The following is an 18,451-nucleotide window of genomic DNA, read 5'->3' as shown; positions in this document are numbered from 1 at the left end:
TAAGATATTGAACAAAGAGTGTTTTGTAGGCATGCAAGTACATTTCTTCATCTTATGTTTTTTTTTATTATTATTATTTCTGTTAGGTGTGTAAGTCACCATATCCAACCTTATATTATTTTAATCACTGTCTTGTTACCTACAACATAACCCTATTTTGATAGATGCCAGCAACTCCTTTAACTGAAAGCTGGGATTGAAAACATTTTTACACAGCAGGGTTAGTTGTCACACAGTGTTATAATGAAGCCTCGGGTATACAATAATAATGAAATGAAAACAATGTAAATACTATTCATCAAAATGATAACCGTTAATACAATATCAGGGGAAATAACTCAATGTTATGATTTTTTTTGTCTTAATTGTGCAGCCCTATTTCTATGCATTATGCATAATACAAGGATGGTTAGATGAAGGATGATGGATGGATGAATGTGTGGATATCTGTTTATTATAGGCAGATATATATAAACAACATCCACCTTTAGTGTATAGACAGAATTTGATTGAATTATTTGTGTTTAAAGAAAACTTTCTAGCAGGTGTTACAACAAACCCTCTGTTTGTTACAATGAACCCCACCTATGGGATAAGTTTGCACTCCTGTCACTTTCGGTGTAATTGTACAATAACGCTAGACCCCACAAACAAACTTTAAGTGTTCATAGGAGAGATGTCTGTGTTGATTGCGTAAAAAATGTTTCATACAACTTAAATATTTTTATAACCAAAGCCAAAAAGCATTACTTTGTGCCCTGCTCTCCCCTATATAAAAAAACGACATATATATATATATACATATGATTAGATTTTGTGCTTATCCTCAAAATTTAAGATTACTTTTTTAATGTGCCTCTAGCTTTCTGCCCTGACATTATAGGCACAACATTAAGTGCTTTTGAAATGTATAATGTTTGGGCTGAGTAAAAACACTTAAGACTGGATTTACAGACTTAATAGCACATTGTGTCTGACCCAGTGCATCCTTTGTCCACAGAATTTAGGAAATTACCATCAGGAAGGAGGTACACAGCTGCATTAGCAACCAAAAATATTTACAAAAAGTCATTTATACCGAGTGCTATATCATTACTGAACTCACAATAGTCCATGATATCCATTTTCTTTTTTTTTTTGATATTGGTGTGTGATGAAGGTGTTATCTATTGTTGTTTGTAAGGGTTACTGTGTTGTTTGTCTGTTGTATTTATTGTCTATTCATTGTGTATGTGTTTTAGAAATCCACCTGTGGAGCCAAATACATATTTCCACTTTTGTGGACAATAAACTTGAAATTGAATTGAAATTAAAAGCTCGTAATCATAGGGGAACCTATGAAAACTGCGGGTCACATAGCACCACTTATGGTTCTACAGAGCACAATTTGGTTCTACCCTTGCTAGATAGGTGCTATATGGCACTTTAAATGGTTCCCCTATGATTTCGAGCCAGTGAACCACTTTTAAAAACACTTTTTAGTTTTTGAGTGTAGTCCCTACAAATGAATGCTTTGAGGTGTCTTAACTCAAAACATCTTGCCCTATGACATATTTTAAAATATCTCAGCACCATTGTATGAACTCAAGATGCACACTAATAATATTTATTTCTGAGTCTAAAAAAGCGACTTACAAATTCTAATTCAACTAAGGCATAACCCTGTCTTGAATCATAAAGAAATGCGTGTAATTTATACTTTAACCACTAGGAGGAGTAGCAGCAAAAGCAGACAAACTACTCTTTCTTTCAAGTAGGTGGCGGTGGAGGCTTGTTTGTCCATGGTTGGTTAACCTGTGATATAGGCCCACCACAGTGTAGGGGTCCTAGAAAGCATCCATTCGCCCCCCACCAAAAAAAATTAATGACATGAAACAATCTCAAACTTAGAAACAAAACATAATAAATGATACATTATTGTGATGTTTGTTAGTAGCCTTATTTTATAAAATGTATAAAAGGTTATAAAACGGGGACCCATTTGCACCATTAGCCCCCCAGTTTATGAATAGACATAATACATAATAGATAATATTATACTAATATCACAGGAAAAAACTGCTTAAATGCTTGATGTTTGATAATAATTTAAAGTTAATTCATATTATTTAACTATCTAATTATACACAAATTTGGGTTGATAATGCAAAACCGATTCATGATTCCTTACATTTGTTTAAAATTGTATTCATTACATTTCTTGGTACCCAAAACGTTCCCCCAACATTAGTTTTAAGTTCCCATTTCAATATCAGTTTCATGAGCTTTGTTTTGTTTGTTATTTATAATTACGATTTCGTTAATAATTCATGAACCATTGACCTCAGGGTCAATTCAAAGGCTTTTGAATAACGTCTCTTTCTATTATAAAACACATCGAATAAAGATGCTTCAAGATGCTTAAGAAATCTTCTCTTCTGCTAAGAGAAATCACTTTGAATAAAGAGCCCCACTAAGAAACCATAAGTGGTTCTCTCTGCGCAAAATAGGATAAGAGATGATGCTCAAGACGATGAGTCTGCAGACAGCTTTCAGAGCCACATTTTAAAAACGAGGGATTTGTGGCTTTATACATTTCACATCAAGTAACAGAAGCTAACCAAACCTTGGGCCTTAAATGAATTAGAAACTCAATTTCAGTCTACATGATGCATAATTACTGTGACACCGTATATACAATGTCCTTTAACTTCTATTTGTTTTGCTTATGCGGTGAAAAACAACTCCTATTGATTCAGGTACTCAAAAGGGAAGAAATAATTTAGCCTCCTATTAGACAATCTACAGTTTCCCGACACCTCTATCAGAGCATGTCGTCAGGACATTATGGTCAAGACATGCCAGCTTAGCTTTCCTTGAAGAAAAGCATCTGGACAACACGCAGTCAACGTTAATTTGATCACGGCCAGGGAATTTTGTTCTTGTAAGCGAAAATTAACACTTCATTCCCTTTGTCGGCAGAAATTCAACACCGTGGGCCATTAGCCAAAATGAATTAGATGGAAATGCGTATGCTTAAAGTGTAATTAGCTCTTTATTGAGCAACCTAGTTAATTTTCTTCCAAAGAGATTATTTACATTTTAGGTCAAGAGAAACAATCTTTACTGATCTCTCACCTATAGATGTATTTTAAAAGTTTAAAGCCTACATTACATAGTGGAAGCAATGCATGCAAGCATGGTTTTCAAAATCTTAGGGTATAAGAAGAATTATTTTGGTGTTTAGACATCACACCCTATAATCCTTTTAGTTTCATTTTTCGAGGAAACACATTCTTAACAATAGCAACATAAAAATAAAGATTTGTCATTTGACACAGGTCAAGCATAAAATAAAATATTGTGCAAAAGAACAACATTTTCAGAGAAAATCTAATGACAGTGTAAAGTCGCCATGAAACGGAAGTAGCAATTGTCTCATGGTGACGTATATCAGTCTTCTGAATTAAACAAATGTAGTGCAGGACTTGAATTCATCCATCAAGAACTGATTGGATCGTTTGAAGTTGGGTCATGTATTTGCTAATCGCTGCGATCTTTTCCCAGACCTCGCCCACCTGCCATACCATATGACCAGAAGTAAAGAGAGATCAACTCAAAGAGGGAAGAAGATTTGTGTTGATTAAAGATTATGAGGGCACTCATTTCAATTGTCATTTCAATTTCATTGCGTCTTTAAAAGAAAGAAACGCAACACTATCTCATGGCAATACGTATTTGTGACTAACGTGATATTACGCAGAGCCTGAAAATAGTCCCCTTTGGTAACTTTTAATAGCTGGGGACTATTTTCGGGCAGTGCGTTATATCACTACGCCTCCTGCAGCCATGTTACAGCAGCAAAGTCCTTTATTATAACGCCAGAATGAAAGTATAGTTCCTAGACATATCGGCCTAGAAAATCACAACTTTTAATTTTTCGACAGTCTTATAGTTAGGGATGCACCGATATGGAATTTTTGGCCGATACCGATAACCGATAACTCTTTATATTTGGGGCCCGATAACTGATATCTATAGGTCGATAAATATTCCGATTATTTTCACAATGAAAAACTTGCAGACCGCGGACATCTTGTCTTTGCGCTAGACTAGCATACTCGTCTTAAGCCCGCAACACGTGTTATCTTCGTGCTATGTCACAGAAAGCACCAATCAAAACTCCACATGGCCAGCAATGAGCAAGTGAAGTGGTTCGACAAACCAAAATAATCCATCATTTATCGGCTTTCATTTATCGGCTTAATTTTGCTATCAGACCGATAACCGATAATATTAAAAATAAGCAGTTATCGTGCATCCCTACTTATAGTACACGATGTAACTACAGAAGAGTCAGGTTTTAAATAGGAAAAATATCCAAACACTTTGGTTAATTTTTAAGCGCAATGCTAACGGTCTAATCCAATTCAATGGATTGTGCTAAGCTATGCTAAAAGTGGTAGCGCCAGACCCGGAGATCAGCTGAATGGATTTCAAAATCGTAAGAATCAAATGTTTAACTCTAGGGGAGATGGAAAATGAGTCTATTTTCAAAAAAGTGAAGTGTCCCTTTAAGTCTGTCAGGAGCTTAACAATTTACCTTTTTGTAGATACTTTTATTTTATACAATTATAAAGTATATTAGCCAATATATGTTGTGGCCCATAAGAGACCTACATAAGAACTAGCTGGGTCCCATCACCAACCCATATAGGCAGATTCCTATAGGCACCAAATAGGAGATATCTGGTTAATATTGACCCTATGGAGTCCATCAAGGGCCCATCATTGGCCCATCTGGGCTAACCCATGTGGGGTAACCATGGAAACTGAGGAGTAAATTTGTTGGATCCCAGTTGGCCCCAGACATCAGCCCAGGTGCCCCACATGCATGTGTTGGCTGGGTTTGTAAGAAATCATGAATTAGCCTACTGGTTAATCACCTTGTTTTTACAAGACAATTTGCTATGATTTTCCCAAAAATATTACGAATGGGCAGTGCCAGAACAAATGACCATAGTTTCATAGCAATTTGTATCTATCAATAACATATTTAAGTTTTACAAAATATTGTTTTGCTGGGTATGTCCTATGTATAACCTTGAACGATTTTTTGTGATTTAAAACTGTATAGGTATATGCCAAACCTTTAACCAAACATACTGTCTGAGAAACGGTTCCAATATAGACGCCAAATGGGAGCTATCTGGTTAATATGGACCCTATGGAGCCTATCATCAGCCCAGGCTAACCCATGTGGGGCAACCATGAAAACTAAGGAGAAAATTTGTCAAATCAGCCCAAGTGCAACCCCTTAGGGCCCCATATGGGTGTGTTGGCTGGGTTTGTAAGAATTCATACAAATTAGCCAACTGGTAAAACACTTTGTAGACAATTTACATTTATGATTTATCTAATAATGTGACTATGATTGTTGCTATCTGAGAAGCCAAACAATATAGTTTTTTTTCCAAAATGATCATCAATATTCTCAACAATAAAATCATGTTAAACATTTTCCCAAAAATATTATGAATGGGCAGTGCCAGAACAAATGAACCACAGTTTCACAGCAATTTCTATCTATCAATACCATCATTAAAGGCGGGGTGCATGATCCCTGAAAGCCAATGTTGACATTTGAAGTCAACTAAACAAACACGCCCCTACCCCAATAGAATCTGGACCTTCTTTTGATAGACCCGCCCCACACATACACAACCCAAGCTACAGCAGAGACGCCCCTTACTGCTGATTGGCTACAAGTTTGTTTTAGTGGGCCCGACTCCCTTTTCCAAAATGTTTTAAAAAAATAATGCACCCTGCTTTAAATTTACAAAATATTGTTTTGCTGGGTATCCTATGAATAAACTTAAACGATACTTAATTTTTTTAGGCCAAACAATAGGCTACTGTCTCTGAAACGGTTCCATTATCACAGCCCGCTGAGAAGCTGAAGTGCAGAATGACGTCATCAAAATCATTATACGACTCTTGAGGCCGTTTCTCAATCCGAAAGGCTGCAGGCTCCTGAGGTCGCGTATTTAAGCTGCATACGTCATCAAGCAAGCCTGGTTTATTTAGGTTATCTTAGCATTACATTCGCAAGTCATAAGCATATAACAGCAATTTACGATTAACTAAGAATAATAGTCACCTTTATAATTGTTACTATTCTGAAATAAGTCTTGATGACGTAAGCAGCCTAAAAATGCGCCCTCCGGAGGCTGCAGCCTTTGACCTTTAACCCTAAGCTTTGAACACCAGCACATAATAACAAGACGTTTCCTTGTTATTACCTCATCCAGCGGTAGTGATTTCAAAATCTTAAATTTGGGTGCGGTGGCTTTTATCTGATGTGTTAGGCTACATGTTTGTTATGTCCCTACATGCCATAAATACCGAAGGCGCGCGCGTTCTGTTTTGATTGACGTGGGCTTTGTCCAATCAGAGCGCTAACAGAGCGAGAGGGCGTTTCCGCTTCCCCTGCGGCCTGTTCCGTCGGTCACCTCCTACTGCGTGCGCAGTTTACGGTGCACGGGACTCGTCCTCTCCCCGATAAGCAGGAGGGAGAGGCCCGCACTGAAAGAGCCATCGTCGGGCGCATGATTTAGAGTGCCGAGCGCCGGTGTTTGTATGCACATGGAAGCGGATGGTTTTGTGCGCAGGCGGCGGATGACAGCGGACACTTCGGGCGGTGATGCCGCGGTGGCTGGCGCTTCCGCGGGCGCGGAGATCCAGTGGCTCGGCGGGCGCTTCTGGGGAGTTTCGGACGGTCTCGTCGGGACGCTAGCACCTCAAATAACAAAAGAACCGGAGCTTCACGTTGGACATTTGTATGGCTCCCAGGAAGCCAGTGACTTATCTGAACCGGAATATGAGGGTTTGCCCCAAGGTGCATCCACCAGTACTCACATGTTAGCCGGGGCAGTGGCAGGAATCATGGAGCATTGCGTGATGTTCCCCATTGACTGTGTGAAGGTAAAGTCATGCAGTGTCTGTTACATTCAAATTGTATTTATTTTGAGGAGTTAAAACACTTGTAACAGGTCTGATCAGGCCAACTGAGAAGTATGGCAAGGTCGAATAAGTTTCCCAGTGTAGGCGAACTCTTTCACTTTCTTGCGCTGCTTTATACTAAAAACTTTTTATACATCCACAAGATATGCTATAGTGCTTTAATTTATTTGCAGATAAAGCAATGATTATTTATATATATCTTCTAATCTCATCAAGTCATCATAAAGATCCGCCTGAATCAGTTAACTTAGACAAATGTCAGAGATGTTATTAAAAACGTCTCTGTCTGCGACACTTTTAAAAGGCTTGTTAGTTAGTTTATTTATTTATTTCTTTTGTTGTATCATAATTTTGAATATTTGCAGTACCTGTCTGTCAGTGAAATTCATGTCATTATGAAACACGAACATGAGATTGGAAGGTCACACGTGGCCTTGCAACGACACCACATGACCTTGTTGACGCTTCATGTGGCTACTGCGCATGCGCGTTAAGTCCATTGTAGTTCTCACCAAGTAGCACTAAATTTTATTTAACTAAAGTTTTTTATATATTTGTATTAATGTTTGGGATTTTTTACGTTTTCCCAGATTTCAATGATAGGCTTCTTTTGTGTACACTCATTAGACAAAAACATTTAGATCAAAAACAAAACCGCTTCATTGTGGCCTGAGACGCTTTTAAAAGATTATTGAAAAAGTTTCCTCCAGGAGAAGATTGAATGGGAAAAGCATTATGCAATAACTTACTAAATGATGATATAATCAATATGCAATACGAGAATGCTGTTTGTCAAAAACACTTCTATAAAAATAATAACAAACATGTTTCACATTTACACAAACACTCAGTGTGACTGACTGTTTGCTAAAACTTAAGACTATATATAACCTTTGGAAGAATAAAAAATATTCAGTTATTGCAAATATTCAGTTTGAATATCTTTTTCTCTCAGAAACATATCAGATTGTATAAATTAAAGAGATTTATGTTCATATTAGGTTTAACAGTGATGATAATTAGTTACCACTAATTATCAATTTACTATGATCACATTTTCTGTGTTAGTAGATGGGTCGCATTACGTCATTGGTGTTGCAGTTGGTGCATTTAAAGTTGCTTTGCTAAATGGGTTTATGGATGCAGTAAACGGGAAATCTTGGCAAACTGTGAAAAGGTTTTACTACGAGTGTTCAGATGCTGTTGTCAGAATGAAGTGATGGGTTCTTCAAAGACTAAACCCCTTTATGTCTTTCGCAGCTGTTTCCTCTTGATAAAGCAGTTTTTCTGTTAATCCTGAACACAAAGCATAAGGCTTTTTGACAGCTTCTCAGTTCGTAACCTGATTTTCTAAAACTCCGTTTTTTCTTTACTTTTTTTTAATATGCCCATTGCGTAGCACTGATGGTTACATCACAATAAGTGTTACTCTAAAGATTCTCTCATTGTAAAAAATGTAACTAGTCAGGTTATCAGTCAGGTATAGTAAACATAACTATAGGGTATACTGTTTACACTTCAGTCAAAGGTTATGTTTAAAATGTTTAGCACGCACAGTGTGGCACACTGCACATTGCCCCTGTTAAAGACTCATTCATATAGAATGTGAAAAGTACATGTTCATAGGTATAAACCAGTGCTTCTCAATTATTTTCTGTCACGCCCCCCCTAGGAAGAAGTAAACATTTCGCCCCCCCCCCCAACTGTCCGCCGGGACTGTAAATATTATAATTTGTCTATAAAATTACACATCTGCAAAACATTGTATCCTTATTAACATTGAGAAAACACAAAAAGAATACACAAAAAAAGAAATATCGATCAACTTACAACAAAGAATAATTTTATTAAAATTGTTTTTTAGTCTGTAACAGAAAAGACTTAAAATGCATCCATTTGCCTGAATTAAAAAAATCAATCCTTATTTAAAGTATAATATTTTTTTGACCATTTGATACTGAAAAATTAAATTAAATATAATCAATAAATAATAATAAAAAACATAAGCGGCTTATCAGCGTGATTGGGGTGTAATGTCTTTAAATGACGGTGCAAAAAAATCACTTCCTGAAAAAGTATTTTCCCCCGGGGTCTTGCGCCCCCCACCCCTGGTGTCGCTTCGAGCCCCCCCTGGGGGTCCCGTCCCACTATTTGAGAAGCACTGGTATAAACATAAGTAGATGGATTTGCCAATAGTTAAAGGAACAGTATGTGGGATTGTGGCCAAAACTGGTATTGCAATCACAAAACTTGTGGCTAAAACTGGTACTGCAATCACACAACTGGTGGCCAATACACAAAATGACAACATAAACATCAGTTGAGGGCTGCAACTCCACTTTTTAAATGACAAGATCCTGGCCGGACTACTGTTGTCAGTGATATAAGTATTTGAAATGAAAATGATTTCTTAATGTCTAGTGACATATCAGGGCCATTTTATGATTAATTGATATACATTTCTTACATACTGTTCCTTTAAAGGCGGAGTCCACGATGTTTGAAAGCCAATGTTGATATTTGAAATCACCCAAATAAACACGCCCCTACCCCAATAGAATCTGGACCTTCTGTTGATAGACCCGCCCCACACATACGCAACCCGGCATTTGATTTGATTTGATTGGCTATAAGTGTGTTTTCCAACGCGTTTTTCAAACATCGTGGACTCCGCCTTTAAGTAGTGTTGCAAAATTCTGTGAATTTTGAAAACTTTTCATGGATATTAGGTGGATATACGGGAATTGAAGCAGACAGATAGGAAGCTAATGGTTGTATGTGATGCAGTTTGTAATTTACAAATAATTTATTGTAATTACTTAAGTTTCCAACTTTAGAATATTTGCAAAATTCCTAAGCTTTGCAAACCTAGTTACTAGGACCATTATGCATTATCCAGGCATGTTGTCCATGCATTATGTCAGTGTTGAAATTTAGTGGTACAAACCCAATGAAATTCTGCTAATTTTGTTTGGGAAATGAAGTTTTGATACGTTTTTAACTAGTCATAAGCTTAAATCTAGATTTCCTATTTAGTCTGGACAGTTTGATCTTACTTTCCTTAGACTTAATTTTACTAGGAGCGGAAATGACAAATAGTTTATTTCGCAAACTCAGACATTTTAAAATATTTATTATAGTTTTGAAACTTCCTGTTAGATGTTGTAGTTCCTTACACCATGAGAAATCGGCTTTAGGCACAATTTTCACACTGTAATTGCCAAATAGTTTTTTTCCCATGCTCATTACAGTAACAGGAAAAGTTAGAATTGTGAAAACTTAACATTGGACAAATTCACATTAACTGCATCGTTTCTATATCAATCAATCTCTGATCACTGTATGTCTAGCCTAATCTTTGTTTGAAGGCCACAATATACAGTGGAGTGAAAAAGTGTTGGCCCCTTCCTGATTTTTTGCATGTTTGTCACACTTTTAATGTTTAAGATCAGTGGTTTTCAATCTTGTCCTAGGGGACCCACTGCCCTGCACATTTTGCATGTCTCCCTTATCTAACACACCTGATTTAGATCATCAGCTCATTAATGGAGAGATCCATGAACAGAACTGGGTGTGTCAGTTAAGGGAGACATACAAAATGTGCAGAGCTGTGGGTCCCCTAGGACAAGATTGAAAACCACTGTTTTAGATCATCAAACAAATTTAAATATTAACCAAAGATAACACAAGTAAACAGAAAGTGCAGTGTTAAAGCTAGGTTTTATTATGAAGGGAAAATAAAATCCAAACACACATGGCCCTTTGTGCAAAAGTGCTTTTTCCCCTAAACATAATAACTGGTTGGGCCACCCTAAGCAGCAACAACTGCAATCAAGCGTTTGTGATAACTTTTGTTATATGAGTCTGTTAAAGCGCTCTGGAGGAATTTTGGTCAACTCATCTTTGCAGAATTGTTGTAATTCAGCCACATGTAGGGTTTTCGGGTTTTCAATAGGATTGAGGTCAGGACTTTGACTAGGCCACTCCAAAGTCTTTTGTTTTTCTTCAGCCATTCAGAGGTGGACTTGCTGGTGTGTTTTGGATCATTGTCCTGCTCCAGGACCCAAGTTCCCTTCAGCTTGAGTTCACAAACAGATGGCTGGACATAAGGGTTAGGTTAGAGGAAATATGCATGTTGTGTTTACTTGTGTTATTGTTGATTAATATTTAAATTTATTGATGATCTGTGGCATTACACAGATGTCATAAACATGCAAAAAAAAATCAGGAAGGGCGGCTAAATGTGTTCACACAACTGTAAATCTAAAAGATATTTTAAACAGCAAAACAATAACTGCACTCATTTTCAGTGTAATCATTAAATGATATGACAGACACACCAATGGCATTTTCAACCATTTTTTGTTTTGTTTTGAAAAATGAGTGTGTGATGTGAGCAAAAGTAGTGAATGATGGTCAATCTCTCTTTCTCCCAAAATGTGAAAAAGTAGTAAAAAATAGATTGACGCTTGGCATGAAAATGTTGATGCCCCTAATTGTTTTCTGTAAATGGCCATGTATTAGATATTGTTAGGAATTCTCATGTCAGCTTCTAAAACAATATTTCACGTCAATTAAGTATTTAATCTGATAGTTTAATATTGAAACACTACAAATTTGTTTCCTTGTTGCAGACTCGCATGCAGAGCCTCCAGCCGGACCCAGCCGCCCGCTACCGTAATGTGATGGATGCTCTGTGGCGCATCGTGAGAACGGAGGGGATATGGAGGCCAATCAGAGGCCTTAATGCGACAGCTGTAGGGGCGGGGCCAGCTCACGCACTTTACTTTGCCTGCTATGAAAGGTTGAAAAAGGTTCTCAGTGACATCATCCATCCTGGAGCAAACAGTCATTTGGCGAACGGTACCAGTTTACCCATCCATCAGTACAGCTGAACCTTCTTACCAACACACATTACTTTGTCTTCTGTCGAGTAAAGTGATAGTTCAAAACATTAACAGGGAATAGTTTGCAGTCAAATGCTATTAAAGTTGAAAATAAATCTTTTATTTTATTAATAAAATAATTCAGTCTGCCTTTAAAGGTAGCAAAGTTTTGCAATAGTTTATGCGCACACTTTGGAAGAAGTTAATTGGTTACTGGCACAATTATTTGTGACTCAGTCTGTAAAAATCCATCTAAAGTTATTTTTTGTGATTTTTTTTGTTGTTTTTTACATAAAATCATCATGTAAAGACAATTCTATAAATGTATAACCATGGTATCTTTAATATTGACCCATGTCAAAGATTAAAACCAATGTGAAATCAATGAGTAAAATCAAACATTAGATTATGAGACTTTAGCCAGGATTTCACAGACAGGGTCACATTTTATGAATTATGCACAGTTCATTACTTATCCATGGGTCCAGCCCTTTTTAGGTGGTCTCTATAAAATAGCCCTCTGTGTAAATAGGTCTGATCCCAAAATAATCAAAACTGCCCCCTTCTATGTGACGACAGCAGCTATAAATATATAAGATCATATGGAAGGTTTATCTATGAAAACTATACTGCTTCTGTGGTTATACTGTAGTGGTTATATATAGCTACTGATTCGGTATTTCCAAGTCTCAGTTTTAGAGTATGTCTCAGATTTTTTATTATTATTCTTAAAATAAAATGTATGTTAGCTTCTCAGAGATTATTGTTTATAACAGGTGACTTTGATAAATTTCGGTGCCTTCAAAATGATCGATAACAATGTTAATGTTAGTAAAGGCATTTAATAACACACACTAACAATGAGCAATATAGATTTATCAGCATTTATTAATCTTTGCTATTGTTAGTTAATGCCAAAACAGTTCATGTTAGTTTATTGAGTGTTAACTCTTTCCCCGCCAGCCTTTTTAAAAAAAAGTTGCCAGCCAGCACCAGCATTTGTTATGATTTTCACAAAAGTTTAATGCCTTCTAGAAAATGATCAAACACACACACACACACACACACACAGTTTTTGCATCAGTGGATGCGTCAATGTTTTATAAGTTGGGTAAGAGCACCACCTAGTGGATAATAGCGGAAATATGGATTGCAGTCAAACTGCAATGAGTATCCACTGATCCAAAAACAGCAAAAACTGTGTGTGTGTTTTGATGGAACTTGGAACTTGTCAGGAAATAACTCGTCAATGGCAGGGAAAGAGTTAACTAACTAGGGTTAACAGTTACAATTCTAGGTTTTAAAAATGTATTAGTAAATGCTGAAATTGACAAGAACTAAGATTAATAAATGCTGTGAAAGTATTGCTCATTTTTAACACATTAGTTAATGCATTAGCCAACACAAACTAACAAATACAACCTGTGAAGTTGTGAACTGTTGTTTTTGTAGTGTTTCTTCTCTTTCTTTTTTCTCCAGGTCAGGGTGAGTAAAGGTAAGTAGTAACTGCTGGCATGTACATGTAATGTTCACCAGTTAAAGTCACTGTAAAAGGCTAAAAAATATTATTTAAACAGAAAACAGTACATTGTGTAAACTTATAGCAGATTCAGTAAGTTCGCCCCATTCATAGCCTCATCATCTTTTTAGTTTAAGGTACCTTTTTAGTTTGATTGGCTGGCTGATATGACTGTGATCTTAGACTTTTTAACAAAACTTGTTCTAAAGAGTGCCGCAGGGATGATGTATTTTTGTAGGCAAAACCCTGAAGTGAGCATTTTAGCACTTCCGGTTCCATCGTCCTGAAGTCAATGGGTTTTTTGAATGAGGTTTTGGTTAAATGCTTTAAAGGAATAGTCTACCCATTTTTAATATTAAAATATGTTATTACCTTAACTAAGAATTGTTGATACATCCCTCTATCATCTGTGTGCGTGCACGTAAGCGCTGGAGCGCGCTGCGACGCTTCGATAGCATTTAGCTTAGCCCCATTCATTCAATTGTACCATTTAGAGATAAAGTTAGAAGTGACCAAACACATCAAAGTTTTTCCTATTTAAGACGAGTAGTTATACGAGCAAGTTTGGTGGTACAAAATAAAACGTAGCGCTTTTCTAAGCGGATTTAAAAGATGAACTATATTTTATGGCGTAATAGCACTTTTGGGAGTACTAGTTCGAGCGCCTGTTTTCACGGCAATCGCGACGCCCAATTTGCATTATTCATATTGCCCTGCGTGAGTTTGCATCTATTCGCGTCTTCACATTGACCTTTTTTTTTGTCCATGCAAATCGTTGAATTGGCGTTTGGTGTGATCGCCCCATAAGACTTCAAAATGTATAAAAGTTGTGTTCATCTGTGCAGATTATCTTGTCAGACAAAAGTGTTATAAACTTTTGTTAAACACATCTTATTTTTTGTGATAATCCAAAAGTCTGTAGGAAAAATGTATGTGCTTTTTGTGCATTATCACACAAATCCTAACATTAGGTTACCAGTAACATTTTAGGAATAGCCTATTCACATGCTTGCTTGTGACCATTACGTAAGTTTTCTCCAACAAAAGATCTTACATTCCTCACTGTTTATCCAACCTGTTTATAATCTCTCTGTTACAGAGACCTATGCCTGTCTCCACAACTCTGGACATCTTTTTTTAGTCTATGTTTCTGATCTGGCCCAACACTGTTTATGTTATAATATGAGTCCAATGGTTATACACACTTTGTTTTTGATGCTAATTTCTGAGGGTCTGTGTTTTATAGGCACCGCTGGATGTGTTGCTACATTGCTTCACGATGCTGCCATGAATCCTGCTGAAGGTATATCTGCTTTAATATCTACTTTTTGTTTATTTGTCTGTATGATTTCTTGTATTTATATTGTATTGCACTACTGCAGATTGCCTAAGCCTCAACTTAAGCATTTCAATGTGCAAAATGTCAATGACATTGCACATATGATAAATAAATTTTACTGTCAGAAATTTTAAGTTCATTTCACTTAAATGTTTGAGTTTAATGGATTTTAAACACTTAAAAGTTAAGTATATCTGCAAAACAGAAAATATTAAGTGATGTTTACTTCATTGTTTAAGTAAAGACAATATATGGGTTAACAGTGCAGTGTAATTCTTACGTTTTAAAGATTTTAAGTGCATGCTTTTGGTCCTACTTTTCTACTGTATCTTGTTTACATGCATACTTTAGGTCTGGCCTGCAGGCAGTTTTAAGTCAGATAAGAGTAAAAAGCACTAACAATACATTTTTAAGCCAATCAACTGAGCAGTAAATGCCATGTGACTAATCATTCTGATCGTCTGATTTGATGGTGCTTTAAAAAACTTGTCCGTCATCAGCAACTATCCTGAGCTGTAAAAGGCTACAAGCAATCATTTGATATATATTGAAAACAGCCTGATCTCACAAACTTTCATGTTATAGTCACGGAATATTTTGCTCATTTATCCGTGTCATTGTCACTCTCCCCGCCTTTTTCCGTGTCCGTACCACGGACTTTCTTTTCCGTCTCAGGTTCGTGTATTGGTTACTCAATTGTTTTTCCTATTTTCTTACCATAAAGTACGTTTATATGCACAGAATAAGCGGATAACTATCAAAAATCTGCTTATTACAGAAAACTGTTTTCAAGCTGGCTATGCAGACAACTGCGTTTACATGGACTTGAAGAATTATCAGTTTTCTCGCAGGCAGTGACGCCACCACCTATAGTACACAATAGTCGTTCAAAAAGTCAACGGCATATCTGTCTTAAGCTGTACTGTTGTATCTCTTCTCGTGTCTGCAGAACCTTTAAATGTAACATGAGCTTCTATTTTAACAGTTGCCAACTGCTTTAGTCGAGCGGAGACTTTTATGCGTTACTTTGCGCTTACTTCCGCGTGTGACTTTATGCGTTATTTAGCGCTTACTTCCGCGTGTGACGTTTATCTTTCATACCCGAAGACATGCGCAGTTGCGCACATGGACAAAACCATGAGAAAGCCGGTTAAGGTGTTAACACGCCACGCGAAATCGGCATAATGATCAAAAAACTACCTGTGCCGAACGGTTTTTGCTTACGCCGTTTATGGGCTTTCCCCAATAAAGGAAACCCGTTTTACGCGTTTACATGACCCCACGTGTTATCAGTTTATTACGCATAATCGGCTTAAGACTGTGCATGTAAACGCACTCTTTGTCGCTTGGGTTTGGGGTTAGAACGACTTTCTGTAACAGAAAATGACATCCTAACCCTAACGCCAGGCGACAATGTTTCAAAATCAGAAAAAATTGTATAAACCAATAGTTAAGTGACTTCCTAACCCAAATCCAAACCCAAGCGACAGTGGTTTAAAAATGGGAGGAACAATTGAGTGACCAATGCATGGAACTGACACGGAAAAGAAAAATGTGGAGATCCGTGACAATGACACGGATAAATGAGCAAAATATTCTGTGACTATAACACGGATTGAAAAGCACTCCAGATTTGTTAAATACAATTGGGCACTGGTTTAAATACTGTGAGAAAAATAGGCAGCAAAATTGAAATGCCCCTTATGACAGTGTGCACTCCCAGCCAGGAGGTGGCAGAAAAGAGCCGTCTTAACTTCCAGGCAGTTTGTCACAAAAGCACATTTCCAAACGACTGCCTTTTGGGAGTATGTTGGCCTTGCTTTAATTACCAGCTGTGCATTGTTGAAACTGTAATACTAGCATTGAATCCCCAGTGGCCCGAGTCTCAGTCGGACTTTAGCGTACGTTTCTACACTCCTAAGGCTCAAGGTTGAGCAGTGCAGGTGCCAGACTTAGACCTTGCGTAGACACCTGCTCCCCACCACCCGGTTAATTCCCCGCAGACAGTTTGACTACTGTAGGTCAGACAGGAGATTTATTTGATCCGCTCGTATCCGGACGAAACAGCCGACGCTGTCTCGATTCATTCCAGACATCGCTGCTTTGATGAGCCTACTGTATTTCAGTCATGACTTTTTGGACTTTGTGTTTTGACCCTCTCTTAATGATTCCCTTCCTCTGCTCCTGTGTTTCCTGTCTAACCGCGATGACCTCCATCCGGCGATCCGTCTGTTTCTGCTTCCGGCCTTCAGTGGTGAAGCAGAGGATGCAGATGTACAATTCTCCATACCGTGGCGTACTGGACTGCGTGCGCTGCGTGTGGAAGCAGGAGGGGGCGTTGGCCTTTTACCGCAGTTACACGACGCAGCTCACCATGAACGTGCCGTTCCAGGCTCTGCATTTCATGACTTACGAGTACCTGCAAGAGCTCCTCAATCCCCAAAGACAATACAACCCCTCTTCTCACATGGTGTCCGGCGCTCTGGCGGGAGCCATCGCCGCCGCCGCCACCACACCACTGGACGTTTGCAAGACCCTGCTGAACACGCAGGAGTCTCTAGCCCTTAACTCCGTCAGCCAGAGCGGAAGACACATTTCGGGCCTCGGCCACGCCTTCCGGACTGTCTATAGGCTTGGCGGCCTGCCCGCTTACTTCAAAGGCGCTCAGGCGAGGGTCATATACCAGATGCCCTCCACTGCTATCAGCTGGTCCGTCTATGAGTTCTTCAAGTACGTTATTACCAAACACCAGCACGAGAAGCGCAGAGCCCAGCGGGACGGAGAGAAGTAAGCGCTGACCCCTGACCCTAGCTTTCTCCCCTCGCCTGCAAAACCCCCAGACGAGCGCTCAAGGACAGATCAATCGATACGCACATATAAAGTCCAAACACTCACGCATTTTAAAACACTGAAAAGTTTTCACTGTGACGGTTTTCTTCATCATGTCATTATAAACAAAATCTATTTTGCAGTCCTAACAATCAGCCCAAAAAATTTAATCCCACAAGGGGGCGTCAGATATCTTTTTAGGTTGGAGTGAAGTGAAAATATGTTAATGAGCGGGAGGTCTTTTAATCGTGTGGGTTGGACTTCTCTCCTTTATATTCCCCTTTAAACCAAATGCAGAAAAGCAAACCCCTTTACTTTTTTATTTCCAGCCAAACTGTATACGCACAACTGTATGTTCAGGAGAAATTTGGATTTTAAAAGGCAGAATGTAGACCTGTATAGTAATTTATTGCCATTTCCGCCTGAATGGCTTTGTTAGAGGTATTTTTGTAGGACTCGGTGGTGGCATTTAGTGAAAAATGTGTCCCTGCATTTAATCCAAAGTCAGGTGACTCTTGGTGTCTCTAAAAGATGGCACTTCGGTCAGGATAATTATAATTCAGCCATGCCTTAGACATGCAGATCATCTGTTTCCACAGCTAGATTTCCATTTTTTTTTTTGACTGTCTACACAGAGGTCCCTCTAGGTGATATGATGAAATGCAATTGAATATTTTTTTTATTTTTTTTTTGATGGACACTGGAATGTATTTTGGTTTCCTTCTGTATGAGAGTTTGGTCTGAAACGCACACAACATTTGAGACTTACTGACAGAAGTTTGTCTTGTCCGTTCCTTTTTGTTCCTCAGCTTTCAATAAATGAGCAGTGCAGGGATTTCCCTTGCTTGCATAAGCTGGTGTTTGTGATTTTAGTAG

The 18,451-nt window shown here is 38.0% G+C and overlaps 1 protein-coding gene across 1 annotated transcript; it reads left to right on the top strand.

Moving 5' to 3' along the window:
- Window positions 1–6,457: 6,457 nt before the first annotated feature.
- Window positions 6,458–18,433, top strand: slc25a28 (solute carrier family 25 member 28). The gene is made up of 4 exons (XM_055170093.2): window positions 6,458–6,963; window positions 11,637–11,865; window positions 14,654–14,710; window positions 16,999–18,433. Exons 1-4 carry the CDS (start codon window positions 6,619–6,621, stop codon window positions 17,535–17,537), a joined length of 1,170 nt encoding a protein of 389 aa, XP_055026068.1. The 5' UTR covers window positions 6,458–6,618; the 3' UTR covers window positions 17,538–18,433.
- Window positions 18,434–18,451: the final 18 nt, after the last annotated feature.

The sequence above is a fragment of the Misgurnus anguillicaudatus genome, chromosome 11 (genome assembly GCF_027580225.2).
Source record: "Misgurnus anguillicaudatus chromosome 11, ASM2758022v2, whole genome shotgun sequence".
Classification (NCBI taxonomy): domain Eukaryota; kingdom Metazoa; phylum Chordata; class Actinopteri; order Cypriniformes; family Cobitidae; genus Misgurnus; species Misgurnus anguillicaudatus.
This window is presented reverse-complemented; position numbering and strand designations above follow the sequence as displayed.

Coding starts and splice junctions, on each gene's coding strand:
- slc25a28 (XM_055170093.2), top strand. CDS start 6,619: ATGCACATGGAAGCGGATGGTTTTGTGCGCAGGCGGCGGATGACAGCG. Junction 11,866..14,653: donor AAACAGTCATTTGGCGAACG/GTACCAGTTTAC, acceptor TGTGTTTTATAG/GCACCGCTGGATGTGTTGCT. Junction 14,711..16,998: donor TGCCATGAATCCTGCTGAAG/GTATATCTGCTT, acceptor TCCGGCCTTCAG/TGGTGAAGCAGAGGATGCAG.